This window comes from Anguilla anguilla, chromosome 9 (genome assembly GCF_013347855.1).
Source record: "Anguilla anguilla isolate fAngAng1 chromosome 9, fAngAng1.pri, whole genome shotgun sequence".
In the NCBI taxonomy this organism is placed as follows: Eukaryota; Metazoa; Chordata; class Actinopteri; order Anguilliformes; family Anguillidae; genus Anguilla; species Anguilla anguilla.
Window position 1 is genome coordinate 1,368,300 of NC_049209.1, and position 19,725 is coordinate 1,388,024.

General features: G+C 46.0%; 3 protein-coding genes across 4 annotated transcripts in view; 2 read left to right on the forward strand and 1 right to left on the reverse strand.

The window, feature by feature from the left end:
* The first annotated feature begins 390 nt into the window (after positions 1-390).
* On the forward strand, positions 391-2,555 carry nop16 (NOP16 nucleolar protein homolog (yeast)). The gene is made up of 5 exons (XM_035433637.1): positions 391-585; positions 1,166-1,274; positions 1,429-1,504; positions 1,697-1,803; positions 1,917-2,555. Exons 1-5 carry the CDS (start codon positions 479-481, stop codon positions 2,058-2,060), a joined length of 543 nt encoding a protein of 180 aa, XP_035289528.1. The 5' UTR covers positions 391-478; the 3' UTR covers positions 2,061-2,555.
* On the reverse strand, positions 2,318-7,619 carry arl10 (ADP-ribosylation factor-like 10). Of its 2 annotated transcripts, none has more exons than XM_035433635.1 (4): positions 7,246-7,619; positions 5,033-5,207; positions 4,296-4,471; positions 2,318-3,968 (listed from the first exon to the last, which is right to left on the reverse strand). In XM_035433635.1, the coding sequence occupies exons 1-4, from the start codon at positions 7,294-7,296 to the stop codon at positions 3,801-3,803; spliced, it is 570 nt and encodes a 189-aa protein (XP_035289526.1). In that variant the 5' UTR covers positions 7,297-7,619; the 3' UTR covers positions 2,318-3,800. The 2 variants fall into 2 exon arrangements, with proteins under 2 accessions (XP_035289526.1, XP_035289525.1); XM_035433634.1 differs by lacking the exon at positions 7,246-7,619 and adding an exon at positions 6,861-7,182.
* Positions 7,620-8,760: 1,141 nt separating this feature from the next.
* Positions 8,761-19,725, forward strand: part of wwc1 (WW and C2 domain containing 1) — a 34,346-nt gene continuing 23,381 nt past the window's right edge. Inside the window, exons 1-6 of the mRNA XM_035433633.1 lie at positions 8,761-9,954; positions 15,686-15,795; positions 16,607-16,810; positions 17,397-17,473; positions 18,029-18,108; positions 19,288-19,417. Of these exons, the coding sequence (XP_035289524.1) occupies positions 9,836-9,954; positions 15,686-15,795; positions 16,607-16,810; positions 17,397-17,473; positions 18,029-18,108; positions 19,288-19,417 (720 nt within the window). The 5' untranslated portion in view covers positions 8,761-9,835. The remainder of the gene's footprint in view (positions 9,955-15,685; positions 15,796-16,606; positions 16,811-17,396; positions 17,474-18,028; positions 18,109-19,287; positions 19,418-19,725) is intronic.

A 19,725-nucleotide genomic window follows, 5' to 3' on the forward strand; every position in this document is an offset into this window, starting at 1 on the left:
AGATGCAATCTAATCACGCACTGCCAACCCCTGCTCTGACATTTTCAGCTAACATTCACCTTGAATTATTTTTTGTCACACACAGGCACAAACCTTTGTTACCACTTTTTTGTAGTGGATATGAAAGACAAAAGAAACTGTTACTCTTCTAAAAATAGAAAGGCTGCTAGAACTGTGGACCTCTGTATAAGGTTTCGTGTCTGAAATGTACCCTTTATAATATGTTACATTATGTTTTTTGTGTTGTGGTTCTGAACTGAAAACGTTTTTAGAAATGGTCAATTCAGTGCTGCACACACTTTCTGTAAACACGATGCGTATCGAAGCTTGAACGTGAGTTGTACGTCATGGTACGTACACGGTCTTTGCTTTGGAAAACCGGAACAGAAGGTTAGAGGTAAAGGGGCGGTCTCTTTTATCACGTGACACGGAGACCACATGTGTTGTGTAGTGTACGTTCCCCTGTTGAAGATTTAAAATGCCTAAAGCAAAGAAATCGCACCGAAAAAAGAAATATGATTATAACCAGGACAGGAAAAAGCTGAAACTCAAGTTCAAAAAGGCACAAGCTCCGAGAATAGAGTGGTGAGTTGAATTTGAAAGGATGAAACTTATGAATCAGGGCAGGAAAAAAACGTCGTCAAACTGAGCCTTTACAACAAACACGCACGCATGTCAAACAAGCAGCTACTTAAATAGGATTGCTTTGCCGTAGTATGCCATATACTATTTCAAACAAATCGTTTTATTTTCATGTAAAGCTAATTACCTGTAGAACAAATAGTATGCGCCTGATTGCTAGCCAGGCAGCTAATATAGCAACCACGCTAATGTACGAAGCCAGCCTATGAGGCTAGCGAAACTGAACACTTGGCCACCCGTTTTTACTGGTAATGTGTCCAATAAAACGCTGTAAATGGGAGCTGTACAATAAATAACAGCCGCAGACGCGTTAGATTATATTTTTCTGTAGTCTATGGTTAGACCACAGTTAGCGGCATCAATGAGGATGTGCTTGTGATTCCCGTTTGTGCACCTAGCTATCCTCGTCTGCTTTCCTGCTTTTAAAGCGTCTCGCTGAAATGTCCTCCTTGTACGTCAGCCCCTATAAGTTGTTATTCTGCATAATAAGCTATTGTATTGATCCTGTGTTGTGAAATTGCAGTCCGCAGATCCGAAATGCCTGGAATGATAGGAAATCGGTGGCTCAGAACTTGACAGATATGGGACTGGTTTCTGACCCTAACCGCTCTCTACCGGTGCGCAAGCAGACGGTAAGTTGGTGATGTCGCATGTTTTTGAACGGCGTGTGCTTCGATAACGTTCAGAGGGCACGGCGCTGTTTTCACTGTGTGCGGACTTTGCATTGCATCGATTGGTTGAGAACTGAGCGTGCACACTGGCTAACGTTTTTTTCCACTTCCACAGTTACTTCAGGTTCCTGGGACTGCAACGGAAGTGGAAGCCCCTCAGCACCTCGTCAAGAAACCTTACGTCATCAAACGTAAGAATTTGAGGGGAAGAATGTTATAAAAGAAAAAAGGTTTCGCTGTGTTGACACTCCTTAATAAGAAGCTTTCGATTTTGGAGGGTCTACTTACTGTAATGTTTAAAGTAAGCCGCTCCTCATAATCCATTGGAGGTGCTCTGTGTTATATATCCGCGTATGACGTATTATTCTGTGTTTTTTCACCAGATCTGGAAGCAGAAGCGAGTCTCCCAGGGAAAGACACAAGGTCCTTGTCCACAGATATGATTGAATATGTGCAGTATATGATCCGAGAACACAACGATGACTTCAAGGTAAGGGGTCTAAGCGTATTAATTCACTCGGAGCATCGCTGATTTCTGACCTTAAAAAAACTGGTTTAAAGAACCGAGTTTACGCGAGCTGTTCCGTTTCTGCGTCCTTGCAGGCCATGGCCAGAGATGAGAAGAACTATTACCAGGACACACCGAAGCAGATCAGGAGGAAAGTGGAGCGGTACCGAAGCTTTCATCCCGACCAGTACTCTGCCTTTATGGAGTCCGTCAAAGCTCAAAAAATGGACTCCTCGTAGACCTCCAACCAGGACCTACACGATTCTTGAAGAATGTTCTGGGAATAAATCTGGACTCTGGTTCAAGGCATTGATTGCTTATACTGGGAGAAACAGTGTTTGCTTATCTGTGGATAATGAGTATCTTTAAATAATTTTTTATTATTATTTTTAGAATGGACAAGTATATTTTATTCTTGTTTTTTAAATGGTTATACTCTATAAGAAAAAGCTGGACAGATTTCACCCCCCCCCCCCCCCCATCATTTTCAAAGGAGTATTGTTTTGTTTTTATTCTTCTGTGAATACAATTTCGATGCAAAGCTCAAAGTACATTTACATGAAATTCACATGTACACCAACAATACTGACATTTAATTTTAAAATACATTTTTCACCATCAATCAGTCGTCTTATCAGTGTTTCCTTTGTGACTACAAAAAATGTAAGGTCAGTATCCCGCTTTCTGTGGCATTTGCTGTAATGCTGTGCAGAATAAAACCAACGCGACACAAACTGTCACCATGACAGCATTCCAGTTCATTCCAGCAGTGTGGCTGCATGTGACAAACTCAAAGCACAAAATACCAAAAATCTGAAAGCGCTGCACTTCAGTGTAAGACACAGCGACAGATCTGTATTTCACAGGAACATTCACACGGATTAAACTATCGTGGCACTCCGCTAAATCAGTTTACTACTCAATTCAACAATCATAAAGTATGTACAAGGCGGGAATTTTCACAGTCATTAATATAAAATCTACATCTTGAATTACATTTATAAGACACTACATGTTTTTCATTTTACAAACTAAAATGTAGTACATGTATTTATTTTCATTTTAATAGGAAAACTACATTTTCGACATTCAAAATGTTTTCTTATAATATATTACACATCTCTGCTTTGACACTGAGGCACAAGTATCACAGTATAGAAATAAGTTATCAATTCAAATTGGCAACTAAATTCTTAGCTCAAGAGTAGCGTGATTCTAGTTAGTGTCCTAAATACATCACTTTGTAAATTATACAGAAATAAGAAAACTTGTGTTGAGTAACACTCAAAAATACGCATCCCGATAATGTTACACAACACTAAAATCCATTTTTCAGGGCGGGTCATTCAATACCATAGCCAAGTAAACACTGATTATTGAGTTCCAATGCATCTATTGCACAAAAACGTCAGAAATATTTTCTGAATAATCAATTCATTGCCCTGCAAATCGTACCACTGATTAATAAATTATGTCTGAGCATATATTTCCTTTTTCATCTCCACAGAACATTCGTAATGCACACCTGTTCTTAAGGAATGGCTTTGCTTTCAGTCAAACTGCTACATTTTCACTGGAGTCTTATTTACAATTAAAACTTAAAATTGAAAGAGTTCAATTAGAGATTAAAAAAAGCTCTGTCTTTAAAAATCTATGCTACAATATAACGGATCTTTTGCATGCGTATACTCTTCAAATAATGCGTAATATTGTCCCTGTGTTGCTATTATGCCGTAGGTTTTTGTTGGTTATTCCTGGAAACAATGACGCGAAACCTTCCTCCAGTTTGAGCCTGCCATCGGCCGGCCTTGTAGTTCCAGTTTTAAGTGTCCTGCAGAGGGAGGTCACTCATCTACGCTCATCTACAATCCTCAGTCGTGAGGATTTAAACGCCCCTCCCCCGGCAGGGTCAGAGCCCCCCCCCCAAACCCCGGACTGCATGGGGGGCCCTGGGGCTCTTCCTCTCGTCCTGCGGGGGCTCACACCAGCTGCAGGAGCAGGTCCTGGACGGCCTGCAGGCTGCAGGGGGCGTGGAACCCGTCAGCGCCCAGCTGAGCCGCCATCAGGTACAGCCTCCTCTCGCCCCCGACCCCCCCCAGGGAGAGGGCCTCACGGAGCTCCGGCACGCTCACCGCGTCGGGCTTGTCCTGGGGGGGCACCACACGGCAGGGCAAGGCTTCACAAGCCATTCATCCATTCACTCACCCATCGATTAATTCATCCCTCCGTCCATTCATTCATCGATTCATGTATCCATGCATTCATCCATCCATCCATGCAGCCATCCATCTGTCATCCATCCATCCATGCAGCCATTGATTCATTCATCCATCCATTAATTCATCCATCCATTCATCCATCCATCCATTATCCATACATCCATTCATCCATCCATCCGTGAATCCATCTCAGTCCTGTTATGCTCCTCCATAATAGCATCAGGTATGTGATGGACCCCTGACGGTGCACCTCACCTGCTTGTTTCCCAGGACGAGCACAGGCAGCTGCCCTTCGGCCCGGAGGAGGCGATGGAGCTCGTCCTTGGCCAGTGGGAGGCGCCGCCTGTCGGAGGAGTCCACCACGTACACCAGGACGTGCGTCCTCCTCAGGTACTCCGCCCAGTACCTGCGCAGGTCCTCGCCACCTCCAACTAGCAACGGAACACACAGCACCACCCATGCCCCGCCCCCCGGTCACTGCCACTGTCAAAATGACCTTCCACAGAACACGCAACAGCATTCGGGTCTGAACACGGCTGAATACAGCACAGGGCTGGTGGGGGGGCAGGAAGGGGGAGGGGAGGGGGCGGAGGATCTATCTGCATCGATATAATTTAGTCAGGAAGTCGTTCGCTGAAATATTAATTGAAATATAAAATATTAATAGAATGGTAATATGGCATCCAGGAGAAACGGACTCTACAGGGGCAGAGGGCTGTACTCTACAGGGGCAGAGGGCTGTACTCTACAGGGGCAGAGGGCTGTACTCTACAGGGGCAGAGGGCTGTACTCTACAGGGGCAGAGGGCTGTACTCTACACAGGCAGAGGGCTGTACTCTACAGGGGCAGAGGGCTGTACTCTACAGGGGCAGAGGGCTGTACTCTACACAGGCAGAGGGCTGTACTCTACGGGCTGTACTCTACACGGGCAGAGGGCTGTACTCTACAGGGGCAGAGGGCTGTACTCTATGCGGGCAGAGGGCTGTACTCACTCTCCAGGAAGTCCAGCTGGCAGGCTGGCGTGTTCAGGCTCATGAAGTTAAAGCCGCGGGTCGGCCGGCACTGCCGCCGGGTTCCACTTCCTGTCAGGCCCTGCAGCATGCTGCTCTTCCCCGCGCCGTCCAGACCCAGCACCAGAACCTGCTTCTCGCTGCGCTCCTCGTCCTCCTGCCAACACATGCACAGTGAACCGTCCACTAACATCGCCCCCTGCCCAACACACGCACACCAAACCGTCCGCCAACATCGCCTCCTGCCCAGCACTATGCTATTGTAAAGTTTAACTCCTAAATGCGCTATACCTGCTATTGTAAAGTTTAACCCCTAAATACACTATACCTGCTATTGTAAAGTTTAACCCCTGAATGCGCTATACCTGGTATTGTAAACTTTAACCCCTGAATGCGCTATACCTGCTATTGTAAAGCTGGTAGGTCCTCAGAAACATTGCTGAACACTTAAAATATCCTGCCAGACAAAAACTGTCTAGGTTGATGATAAACCAGCACTAAAACTTTAGTAATAAGGAAATTCCCCCTGGAAATAAAGCCTGTCCTTAAAGTGGAGTCCTTCAGGGGAGGAGGGAGGGGGGGGGGGGGGGGGGGGGCATGGGGTGAAAGTGTCCCGGCAAACAGTCTGATTTTGGCACGTCGTGTTCCCTCAAAATAAAGGGGAGAAAACTATATGCTTAGAAGTTGTATTCTGGGATTACTGTTTATTTGGTGCTCTTGGGTAAATTAGTTTTTTTTAATTCTCCAAATTAAATGCTCACGCGCTGCCACAGGGACACATCAGATGAATGCGTTAGTCCATATGCTGCTGGAAGAAGCTGCCACTGTTCAAGGAATTCATTTCCATAAATTCTGTGGAAGTCATGTGTTTCAGATCTTAAATCGGCCCCTTAAATTATGATTTTTTCTTTTTTTGCTGTTTGATAATAAGTCAAGAAGGCCTGATGAAGAAAGACTGATGCAAGCTGTGCTGTCTGGATTACTTGTGATATTTTTGGAAAATACTGCTATATTTAACTGCCATTTGAGTGCATGGTAGGATTGAAATATAGATATGCTGGAATTTGCTCATTAGTCTGGTCTGTCTATTGATTCTGTTTTTAAAAAAACTATTCTCACGGAATTTAATGGACGTTTAGAGAACCTCTGTGAAATCATTTAATGACTATACCATTTTGAAAGAACAACAATTTATCTGGGTCTCCATTTTGAGCGAACGTTTTTTTAGGTGTATACTCGCATGCCACATCCTCATGAATTGCAAAATGACGAAAGCCTACTTTTTTCGTGTTGATCAGCATTTCCTGCTATCTAATCTAACACGACCAGAAAACAGAAGCAGAAAGAGAATGCCTCCACGTTTAGCCGTTACCACTTGTTTGTTACGAAATAAAAACACATCCAGCCTAAATGAATATCTTATCCACTGTTGCTTCCATACCATTTCACTTTCATTTCAGCGATGGTCTTGTGACAATTTTGTGAACATAAATTTACCATTACAAAAGTGCTTGCAGGACTCCTGCTTTTGTCCAACAAAGTATACTGTAGTTCATTAAAAAAAATATTCTACGGTGTAAATTGTGACCAAGCAAAAAGCTAGCCTGTTTTTCGGTCTTACCTTCACACAAGATCAAGAACAACTATTGAATCTAAAAAATCTAAAGAAATCTGCGTCAGACACAAACGTTGGCTTGAACACAAACATATGTCTTCCTGAAACTGTCTCCGACGGCATATTTGGCACTAGAACGTTGACATAGTGGATTTGCTGCGAGTGTGCATCAATTCAGTGACGGCAATCGCTCACCTCCTTGATCACGCAATAGTCCGTCTCGGGTGACCATACTCGCCTTCTGTAGAAATAATTCAAGGCGATGAATAGAGCCGAGCCGAGAGCAGCCACCGCGGCGGTTAGAGCGATGGATATGTGCCGAAGCAGAACCATGTGTCACCGCCGGTAACCAGAAGCATGTAACCGTGCTGGCGAGACGACAAAAACAGTTTCCAGTATTGGAGGAGAAAGCTAGTTCACGTGATCAAATCCTGTTTGTCTAAAAAAAAAAAACTCCCCTTTGGCTTCACCCGGTACAGTGCATGCCTCTAGAAGGGCGGGACAGGCACTCGACAGGTCTGTGAACCCGAGGTGAAATTTAATCGCACAGGAGGCAAAGTAGCACGTCGCCTCCCCTTACCTGTTCGTGGAAAACAGTAGCCGCAGTATGCACCATTCTTGGAACATCCATCTGCCGAATAATAGCCTACTTGGTTAGATTTACGGAATGAAAAGAATTCATTCAAACAAACTACTGGATTCCAACGTATCTTAGAATAAATACACCCTTCTAGCCCTACAGAATAAAAATCAGAACAGAAAAACACCGAAATCTCTGTATAAAATCTAAACATAATCCACTTTAATATATCCCCAACTGTAATGCGTCTTCTCCCAGAACAGAAGCCGCTGTGAACAGCATTTTTAGAACACTGATCTGGAAAATAATTAGCCCACTTTTTGGGCATGATTTACGTAATGATTCAGAAGTCCCGATTAAATGCTGACGACTGATCTTACACAGAAACCACTACCTTGTTCAGGAGCAGTAGCACCAATTTATTTATTTATTTATTTTTGTGGCCAAATGTTTTCTTTTTGTTATTGCATTCCCCAATTGGGAGGCATAAACATTTAAGACAAATATGAAGAATGCACCGAAAATATGCATGAAATCATTTTTTGAAAATATGAGTTGAACAAAATAAAAAGATCATATGCATGAATCATAATAATGTTGTCCAAACTGTTGCTCAACAGCAGTTAAAAACTATGGCTGGTAAACATATAAAACATAACGTGTTGCATATGTAAATAAAACAAAGAAATAAAGCATTAACGTCAAACCAATGAGGATAGATTTTAAAGTTTACAACGAAAGGTTGCCCAAAAAATATAACCGAATAGATGTGGAAGCATTCTCCCAGTCCCCTTTAAGCGCCCTAACCGTTTGGAGACCATAACCACACTACACCCTTTTCCGCTCCACCTTCTGTCAGTCCTGGGTTGGATTATTGCGTTAATGAATCGTTTCCCATATCACATAATCGAATAGATTTGCCGTGTCTAAATAGCGGGAAAACACAAAACTCAAAATACATGACAAGTGTGCATATAGCCTACTGTACTGTCAAATGCCATAACACCAGCGCGACATTAAACAATGAAGAGTAAGTAAGCGCCAACAAGGAATGACCTTCAGTAAAGTTTCTGTCCATGGGAGGGCGCTCTCTGCTTCTGAAATGCACACAGTCATGACAAAAGCGTCATATTCTGCCGGCCTACTGTAAACGTGACAATAAAATGTGACAGATTTGTATAATGGGGAATTGTAATCAAATGTGTAGTCAGTACTTTTGCATTGCGCCTATTCATTTCTGCAAAGCGTCTTCAGATATCGGCGGTTAATTGGTGCTAGAATGCAACAGTGGTAGGTTAGGGGCTACAGTCTTTTAAACACCGTTGCAATCTCGAGTGCCATCATAAAAGAAGTATAAAATAGGCAACTGGCAAACATAGAATTGAATTAAAATGAAACTGCATGCAATTAATTTTCAATGATCTGATAATTACCGTTTTACGTACACCTGTCTTCTAGTAATTACAGTGCAAGCACTTATTTGGAGAACTACGGTAATTACCTGGATGACGTAATTCAACTAGGAGCATCACGACCGAAACAACCAGCACTCTTGAAGAGGGAGATACTGGCCCTTTAAGGAAAATGAAACAATTTTCGAATAAAATAACAAACTTTTGAAAGGATAAACTGGTGTAAAAAGGAAGATATAATTTCGGAGAGGAATAAGTATACAAACGACGCGTTTGAGAATTGAGGAATGTTGTAAAGGAAAAGGCATGATATCCAGCTAGCTAGTCCGCTTGCATAGCTAAACATGGAGGGTAGTGTGAACGAGAACTAACGTTAGCTTTCTTGCTAGCATTCGCTGAAAGAGAACTGCATTTTTTTCAAACAAAAGTTGTTTTTCTCGTTAGAGGACGCGTTGCTCGTTGGATGAGGTATTTTCCAAAGTGCTATCGGTTGGACTGCTACTAGAAATATGGTCGGCAGTTGGGCGGTATATCCAAAACGGCAAACTGCTAGTGCTGGCTAGCTGTATGCACAACCCGCGTTGAAAAGTTAGATAATGTTTGCTGGCCGGTTATTGAAGTTTTTGTCTTCGTTCAATTTAGTGAAATAACGTTGTGCAGTACTTGCAGCGAACGGGAATTATATGTGCTTAAATAACTGCAAGGCGCGGACTGGCTTGCCATAGTCAAGCAATGCGTTGATCGCACTTGTAGTAGCAGTAACGTTAGCCAGTAAAGTCGCTCTCCGTACAACGTTACGACGATTTACAAGCTTTTACCAGCAAATTAAGTTATGAACGAGCAAAACTACATCATGAGACACGGGGGCTTAATGGATATAACTATAAGCTGCGCATTCCCATTCAAAACTTAGTTCATACAAGGAACAATGTTTGTGTGGAGCGCACTGTTTCAAATCGCGACTTCAGCGTTACCTAGCTATGCTATAACCTGCAGAAGATTCGTTATGAATCACGATGTAAAACGAGCTCTCTTTAGTGTTCGGAATTAATTATACACGTAACGTGGTGATTAATTTTGTACTGTGCAGTATGCCAGAGATTGCATATTGTGCATGGTTCACCTTTAGTATGGTTTAGAAGACGCACAGGAATTTTTTACATGGAGACTTGTTTGACATGCCAAGGACGGAGTTACCATTGCCAGAGGGCTGGGAGGAAGCCCTGGATTTTGACGGGAAGGTCTATTACATTGACCACATCAATCACACAACAAGCTGGATTGACCCAAGAGACAGGTATGGTAGCACAACTCAATATTTGGTGGCGTTTGGACGCTTGCGACCCAAAGCAGCGCTGTATCCTAATGTTGTTTACCAAGTGACTGAACAACCGTTTCGGCCTAAAAATGCCTGTAATGTAATTTACTTGTTGAGTGAAGTTAGGCTATTTGTCATTTAAAATAGGTTTTAAATTTGTAAACTTTAAATTTATACAAAACCGCTGTTTTCAACCGCTGCCCAGTGTTTTCCTCCCGTTTTTATCTCTGATTATTTGATACCACACACGAGCCATAGTGGTTTTAAGTATGGACTTAAGGTTGTACGTGTTTTTCTGTGGAGATTTGCACTCCTGTCTGAAACTCACATACGGATCAAGACACTTCTCTACATCACATGGTTTCTGAAACGTTAAATATGTGACCAGGTAGCTCCTTGGTGACCAAGCCACTTAGTCTTGCGTGACAAGCGGAATTCATAATGGGGAAAAATGGCGCAAATTCTTGTTATATTATGAAAGCAGTTGGTGTAGGGAGAAAAATGTCGGCTGAAAATGCATCCTCTAGGCCCTTTGTTTGAATTTAGAAGCTCAAACATTTGTGTTTGTAATGACACGCCACACATGGTCACAAACAACACAAGGGAGTTCAAATGGAATGTTTGTGAAAATGTAAAGACAAATGCGTCATCGCCCACTGTTTGAATAATATTATAACATCCTGTTATTTTATTGTATTTTTTTATTTAAAAAAAAGGTCTTCAGTGGAAGCAGGTGAAGATTGTTGTATATGCTGGAATTTGTTGAGGGAACTGACGTGCAAACACGGCTGCAGTGTCTTGTTTTTCATCCCATTTTGCGTCAGATCTCAGAACGGCTGCCGTTCAAAACTGCGAGTCATTGTGAGCACTACAGTTAGTTTAAAACAGTCGTAGCCTATTTACTGGTCATAAGATTTGGTGCTGCTGGCCTTTGAGGACAACCTTGGTAAGCTTTCGTGTTTGATGTGCGGAGAAATTCCACTAATGAGATCCGTATTTAGTGTTCGTATTGAAATGTATATTCATTGAAGCACTTATGTGCCATTCTCCAATAACCGTGAGCTCAAGGGACTTTGAGACAAAATCTGTTTAATAGCTTAGATCTGGAATTCTTAAGATCATTAGTGAGTTCCAGGGTCTGTTGGCTTAGGGTAAGATTCCTTGAGAAATGTCATGCTGGAAAGTCTTAAAGCCCGGGCAGGAATGCTATCAATGTGCGTCTTATTTCATTTAGGCTACATTAGTTGGCTTGCCAACACAGTACATGGCTACGGACAAGGAAGATATAAAGGAGGACACCTTTTTTTGGCCCGGTGAAAATGCAAAATGCCTGCTTTGTTTCCAGGATACGAGGAGGGGAGAAGTTGTAAACAAAAGAACACATTCCTCCCCGTGTATCTGGAGAGAGACGAATTAAATACGTTGTGCCTGAGCGCGAGGCCCGATAAGTCAAAGACCGATATTGATTTAAAATCCCTTTAACGGCTCCCGAGGGTCAAAGTGTGTTCTCTCACACGGCCCTGTCAGGGGGACTAGGGACTGATATGTGACAACAGCGAGCACGCTGTTATATTATGGTCTGGCCCGGTATGGACTCAGATTTAACCTAAGAACTTCTATTAAATGTGCGTAGCAGTGTGAATTTAGTGGGGTTTGGATCAATGGAAGAGCAAAACACAGACATGCATTTTGTAATGAAATATGATTTACATTAACAAAATTGTTTGTCTTCAGACAGTGTGGTGTTGGTTGGTGTGGCTAGAAGTGAGTCTTGGGATTTGTTCTGCTAACGTATAAAAAAAGGGGGTATTAAATTACCTGGCTACAGTCAATGAATCTACATCTTGGTGATATCTCTTTCCCTCTCCATTATCCAGTGCTGAGAACATGGTGTCCCATTGCCGGGCTGCGCTCGATGTGAAGTGAAGATTACAGTGGCTCTGGACAATAACTAATTCCAATTCCATTGCCTCCCGTCTATTTATGCGTAAAATATTAGACGGAACAAACACCAGAATTTGACGCGCTCTGTGGACCCTTCTGTGAAATGTAGTTTCTTAAGTAACGGGAATGCAGGGTGCAGGTGCACGTGCACAGTTATTCATTAAGCCGTACCTCAGAGGACATGGGGGCCTCGAACACTATTTTACAGTTCTGCTTGCGCGTATGTTAGCCTAACTAATGAGTTGACATCATTACTCATTTTTTATACGCTCTTAGTTTCCCTCTTTATGTTTCGTGCTTAAAATGTTGAAATATCATTCACTTTCGGGTGTATGTTTTCAGTTGGTCCAGACGGTTTTTTTTCGCGCGGTGAGGGATATTTACGGTACTTAGGGAAGCGTGTGATACCCACCACTGTAAAGGCAGCGGGTTATTTCAGTCCGTTCTGCAGTTTGCCGTCTGAAGTAAGAAAATACACTTCAGGTAGCTCCAAAGCGGCTTACACAGGGGCGGTATGCCTCCAGGGGGTTGTGTGTGTTACCTGATTCTTCTTCAAAAAGTGATGTTTAATCTTATTTTCGGTTGAAACCATTTCCTTTGCCGTGAATGAATCCGTAGGTCGGCTTCCTGCATCACTACAGGAGCCATCAGTAGTGGAACGCGGAAGTTCCCACATGATGGAAAAACAGATTTTTATGCTTTATTTTTGCATTAACCCTTTAAGGTGCCCTCTTAATGCTGATATAACAGACTGCTCGTAACTGAAACGGATGTTCTTGAAATGTTGGGGGAAAAAAACATTCAAGAAAACCTGCTCTTCAATGATTTTTATTTTAGATTAATATTCTCCTATGCGTAGCCTCTGGGAACAGTGATGCTCTTTAGTGCTTTTTCTTGCTTTAGACCATGGACACCTGAATGCCCTCCATTGTAAATAGCATTAAAACGTTCTAGAAAGCTGTCCCTCGAGTAATACATTTCCATGTGGCGAGTCGTTTTTACAGCTAGAAAGCTTTCGTTTGCAGCCATGGTGGTTTAAAATGTAAATTAATTTGCGTTTGGTTACTGGGGATGTTTGCGGATTGGGTCTAATTTGAATGAGGATCACTCTGCCTGATGGTTTGGAGAGGCTAAGTGCGCCTGTGACAGGTCTCGGTATTTGTGGACCGTCTGGGTCTTTCAGTCCGTAGTAAAGATTTGCATCTGTGATAAACACAAACCCAGGGTTCCATTGAAACGCCATGGTTCTGAATTTCAGTTATAAAAGGGATTGTGGGTCGGCTTAAGATGAACCTGTACTAAAAGCAGTACAGCCTTCCATCTGCTCTTGTAAACTGTGTGAAACGAGTGTCAGATTGAATCTAATCTGTTTGGCATTAGAAGCCTCTCATTCTAGCCGGCCAGGTTAATTTTATGGCTCATAAAAAGGCGATGCATTCCTTTCTGGCCGTATCCAGATATTCGAACTGCGGATTTGATTTGTTAGCATTCCGTCAGCGCAATGGAATGTTATCTTTCGCGCGTTACAGTGTTGCTGTTTAAGGGGAGGAACACACCTTTATTACCGGACCTTGAGCTGAGCGCACCGTGCAGCCCGAGCCGTATATAATGACCGGCGGAATTTACGGGCTGTTCGGTTCACGGCTGACGCACGGCTGAGTTATGCGCCGTGTTTGTACTCCACACACGGCATCGCTTCCCGTTGCATTGTGGGCCTGGACATTCTTCTGCCTGTCAGTCGCTTAATCGCCGCCTTGCTTCAACAGGCTAATTAGCAGGTATGTCTTGGCGACTGAAGCCGTGACCGCGTGCCACATGAGGTCAGGTTTTGTTTGGGATGGCGTGCATGGTAATGCCGGCATTGGTGCGGGTCTGATGGGAGTTGGCATATTTGATTTGATTGACAGCAGCCGTTTAAAGACAGGAGAGAGCCAGTGGGCTCACAGGTGAGGTAATGAGATGGACGGGCAGCGGTTGGTCTCTGAGCGTGGCACAGGGCTCGGCGTTTGGATGCTGGACGGCAGGAGGGGGACAGGAATATGAGCCCGCTTCCTCGCGTCAACAAACATGGCGGCCGGTGGTCCAGGGTACATTTAGAACCAGCCGAGGGTCTCCGCTCTCTCTCCTTGTGTTTGAGCTGAAAAATGAAGCGGCTCAGTTTCACTGTTCAGAAAGCCCCAGGCAACGAACAATAAGCTTTCCACACACTGCTCAGGAATGACAGACACTGTGCTCAGGAATGACAGACACTGTGCTTAGGAATGACAGACACTGTGCTCAGGAATGACAGACACTGTGCTCAGGAATAACAGACACTGTGTTCAGGAATAACAGACAGACAGACCATGGTCAGGAATAACGGACAGACACTGTGCTCAGGAATGACAGACACTGCTCAGGAATGACAGACACTGTGCTCAGGAATGACAGACACTGTGCTCCGGAATGACAGACACTGTGCTCCGGAATGACAGACACTGTGCTCCGGAATGACAGACACTGTGCTCAGGAATGACAGACACTGTGCTCAGGAATCACAGACACTGTGCTCAGGAATAACAGACAGACAGACCATGGTTAGGAATAACGGACAGGCACTGTGCTGAGGAATCACAGACACTGTGCTCAGGAATAACAGACACTGTGTTCAGTAATAACAGGATTGCTTACTCATAAAATTGAAAGATTTCTATGGACTGCATTGCCTGCATGAGTGGAAACCAGCTTGGAGAAAATTTGATCATCTTTGTTTAAACTTTAATTCACTTTTATGTTTTTGAGCGCATGGGGCATTGCAAGAGGTGATTTATACCGAGATTATTAAGGACACACTTTGCTGGAAGTGAGAGGCCAGGCTCCATATTGAGAGAGATGTTTAAAAGATGAGAGAGGGGAAGAGGGGGAGAGAGAGAGAGAGAGAGAGAGCAGCTCATTCGCTCTCCAGGCTGATTAAAGAGCAGCCGCTCTGTGCTCTGCAGAACAGACCTGTGTGGAGCTACGGCTGATCCGGGGAGGAATGCCTGCTCTGTCCAGGCCTGGGGGGGGGGGCCTGCGGGTGGGGCCTGAGGTGGGGGGGTGAGGGGGTGAGGGGTGTATAAAAGCAGGCGCTCTTTGTGAGGGCTGGACCTTCTTTGGGGTGGGGGGGGCAGGGGGGGGTTATTGATCTCCTGAGCTCTGCTCTTGGAAAGACGCGCCACGTTGCCCCAGAAACCTGCTGGCTCTGTGTCACCCGGACTCCAGGAATGACAGGCTCGGGTATCCTGCCTGGAGCGTGTGTGTGTGTGTGTGTGTGAGAGAGAGTGTGTGAGTGTGTGGGAGAGCATGAGGATGCTGCAGTGAACAAATTGTGGGTTTGCGCTGCAGTTTCTGCGTAAAGCTGGCCCTGCGTTAAAATGTAAAAGATGATGTTGCCACTCGTCGTGCCTCCTAGTTTTACTCAGCATAAGTTAGGTCAGGGAGTAACGTTTACTGTGTGAACTGGACTTAATGTCTTCCTGGCTATGAATAACTGTTACATAATGAATATTGTACCTTATCGGATCTGTGTTTTGTAGTTGTTCCAATGACCTTCGGAATGCCCTTATTCTACGTTGCTTTGGGTAAAACTGTCCACCTAATAAATAGAACGTAATGTTATAATGTAATGTAAGTGTAATGTAAGTGTAATGTAATGTTAATGTAATGTTAACGTAATGTGTATGTAATGTAATGTAATGTAATTGTTCTCTCAGGCTGAGTGTGTTTTTGTTGGTGATTGCTCTCCCAGGCAGACCAAGCCTCTGACGTTTGCTGACTGCATCGGGGACGAGCTGCCGGTGGGCTGGGAGGAGGCCTATGACCCCCATGTTGGAGCCTATTATGTGGACCACAACACGAGTAAGTGGGGGTGGGGGACAGGGAGGTGTGTGTTCAGTGCTGTGGGGACAGGGAGGTGTGTGTTCAGTGCTGTGGGGGACAGGGAGGTGTGTGTTCAGTGCTGTGGGGACAGGGAGGTGTGTGTTCAGTGCTGTGGGGACAGGGAGGTGTGTGTTCAGTGCTGTGGGGGACAGGGAGGTGTGTGTTCAGTGTTGTGGGGACAGGGAGGTGTGTGTTCAGTGCTGTGGGGGACAAGGATGTGTGTGTTCAGTGCTGTGGGGACAGGGAGGTGTGTGTTCAGTGTTGTGGGGACAGGGACAGGAATGTGTGTGTTCAGTGCTGTGGGGACAGGGAGGTGTGTGTTCAGTGTTGTGCGGACAGGGACAGGGAGGTGTGTGTTCAGTGCTGTGGAGACAGGGAGGTGTGTGTTCAGTGTTGTGGGGGACAGGGAGGTGTGTGTTCAGTGCTTGGATCCATGGTTGGTGACCACATTTACACACAAGCAGTATCTGGAATGTTTTTGAGGATTCCAAATATTTGATTTCCGGGTGGGTTTCGCTGAAGGAGGCAGAGAGAGGTAGAAAGTGCTCTTTCAGGGTCAGGTGAGGACCTGGGGCCCAGGCTCACTGTGGCCTGTGGTGATCCCTTGGCAGTCATCACAAAAAAAAAAAACAAACAAAAAAAAAAAAACTAGAGGCTTCCCTGCAAGGCTGGGTAATATAGCAGAATTATAACTGTGTGGGCCTGTGCTGTGCTCTGTGCTGTGTGATGTGCTGTGTCTTGCGCAGGTGAACATGGTGTTTTTGAGTACTGAATAACCCCCCCCCCGCAGAGAGCACGCAGCTGGAGGACCCGCGCCTGCAGTGGCAGAGGGAGCAGAAGCGCATGCTGCACCAGTACCTGGACGTGGCACGCGATGCCCTCTCCGCCCAGAAGGAGCTGTGCCAGGTGAAGGAGCAGCGCCTCCTGCTGGCCCAGCAGGAGTACCGCCAGCTCAACGACGTGTGGAGGGACAAGTCCGCCTCGCAGACCAGCTGTAAGAGGGCGGGGCGGCGACGGGGGTTGGGGCAGGGGGGCGGGGCTGGGGGGGCTGGGGGGTGGGGCTGGGGGGGCGGAGGGTCGTCATCTTAACGTCAGTTGTAACAGGCGGGTTCTCCCCAGCTTGTTATGACAGAGTGATGCTGAGGGGTCTGATGATGTCATAAATGATGCTACAGCTGATTGGTTTAGACTGACTCGGGGGTGGAGCAGCACCTCGGTCACACAGTTTGAGGAGAACTCCGAAATTTCAGCCACGCATAAGTGTGTGTTTACGTGTCACGTGCTGGGCGGCAGTGCAGTATAACGGGTGAGAAACTGGTCTGGTAACCTAAAGGTCACAGGTTAGGTAGGGCACTGCCGTTGTACCCTTGAGCAAAGTGCTTAACCTGCATCGCTTCAGTAAATATGCAGCTGTATAAATGGATTCAATGTAAAGGTTGTGTGAGTTGCTCTGTATAAGAGCGTCTGCTAAATGCCTGTAATACAATATAATATATATGTAATATAATGTGTATGAATTTAGAAATAATTAAATATAAAAAAGGTGTGAAAAAGCTGATGTGTGTTATTATTTTTCTCAGTGAACTCTAGATCCTCCTCCAGCAGTAAATATGACCCAGACATCCTGAAAGCGGAGATCGTAACTGCAAAGAGCCGGGTGAGTAGGCTCTGTGCGTCCTCTCCTTACTCCTGCAGATGACTGCAGATTCACAATCCTCCATTTCACCTGCATGCAGGTCAGACTGTCTGCAGAGGTAGCTGTAGGCCACCTCTTACAGTCATATTATCTGAAATATCTGAGTCATTATCTAAAATATTTAATTAAGACATTTATTTTCAATTTGTACTTGGATACCACTATAAATGAGCAAAATTGAATATTTCTGACTTTTCTTTGAGAAGGTGATATTTTGAAATTGGCAGTTTGACAGCGACGTGTCTCCATTTATTAGAAGAATTCACATTTCCTTTCGTGTTTGAAAGCGGCTTTGGTTTGTTGGGCATGTTGTTCTGTTTTCTCGCGATACTGAAGCCGTTTTGAAAGGCAGCCGGGGACGGCTGGTCTCGCAGAGCCTGCAGGGCTCGGCGGTGAGAGCGAGCGAGCTCTGGGCCGCTCTCTGCGCTTGTCCTGCGTGTGTGGGAGGAAGATGGCGGGGCTGGCGGGAACGCTGCTGTGTGGAATAAGCGTGTCGTTTTGGTTTCGCTCTCTCAGGTGGGCAAACTGAAGAGAGACCTGGCGAATATGAAGCAGGAGCTGCAGTACAAGGAGCAGGGCTTCGAAACGCTCAGAGAGTGAGTGTCGCTGCGTGTCCTCACACAACCACCCCTTTAATCACCCAACACCCCTACACTACCCAACACCACCCAACACCCCTACACTACCCAACACCCCTCTACATCACCCAACACCACCCAACACCCCTCTACATCACCCAACACCACCCAACACCCCTCTACATCACCCTACATCACCCAACACCCCTCTACATCACCCAACATCACCCAACACCCCTCTACATCACCCTACACCACCCAACACCCCTACAGCACCCAACACCCCTACACCACCCTACACCACCCAACACCCCTACACTACCAAACACCACCCAACACCCCTACACCACCCAACATCACCCAACACCCCTCTACATCACCCAACGCCCCTACACCACCCAACACCACCCAACGCCCCTACACCACCCAACATCACCCAACACCCCTCTAAATGGACTGCATTTATATATACCCTCTACATCACCCAACGCCCCTACACCACCCAACACCCCTCTACATCACCCAACACCCCTCTACATCACCCAACGCCCCTACACTACCCAACACCACCCAACGTGGGGGTGGGTGTAGGTCTGTCGGAGTGTGAAGGATGTTGTCTCAATGAAGTTTGCAGCTGCCGTGCTCCACTGAAGAAGTTTTTAAGGGCATGACTAAACCCCCACGGCTCGAACAGGAACGCTCCCTCTCCCTCCCTCCCTCCCTCCCTCCCTCCCTCCCTCCCTCTGTCCCTCCGTGCCCTGCAGAATGTGGACAGACCTGTTTTTCTGCTCCACGCGTGACTTGCTGATGACTCGCGCTACACGTCTGCAGCCACAAACGGCTCCAGACTTTCAGGATCCTTGTTTTGCCCTCATTAGTGCTGCACACATTCCATTTCACTCACTCCGTCACTCACTCACTCACTCACTCACTCACATACTCACTCACGTACTCACATACTCACTCACTCACGCACTCACGTACTGACATACTCACGCACTCACGCACTCACGTACTCATTCACTCACATACTCACTCACTCACGTACTCACATACTCTCTGTCTCTCAGTCACTCACTCACTCACTCACGTACTCACATACTCTCTCAGTCACCCACTCACTCGCCTTCATGTGTTCATGATTCTGCGATGTCACAGGTGTGCATGCTCTGTCTCCCCCCCCCCCCCCCCCCGCAGGATCGAGCACAAGGTGTCCAGCACGGCGTACGGGTACAATCTGAACCAGGTCCAGGCCATCCTCAGCGAAGTGAAGGCCATCAAAAGTGCCATCAGCTCTGGGGAGAGGGAGAAGCAGGAGCTGATGCAGGTGAGTCCTCGGGGGTGGGGGGGTGGGGGGGTGGGGGGGTGGGGGGGGGCTGGTGGGGTGGGGGTGTCCGCTCTGGGGAGAGGGAGAAGCAGGAGCTGATGCAGGTGAGTCCTCAGGGGGTGGGGGGGTGGGGGGGGCTGGTGGGGTGGGGGTGTCCGCTCTGGGGAGGAGGAGAAGCAGGAGCTGATGCAGGTGAGTCCTCGGAGGGTGGGGGGGGTCTGGGGGGCTGGTGGGGTTTGGGTGTCTGCTCTGAGGAGAGGGAGAAGCAGGAGCTGATGCAGGTGAGTCCTTGGGGTGGGGGGGTGGGG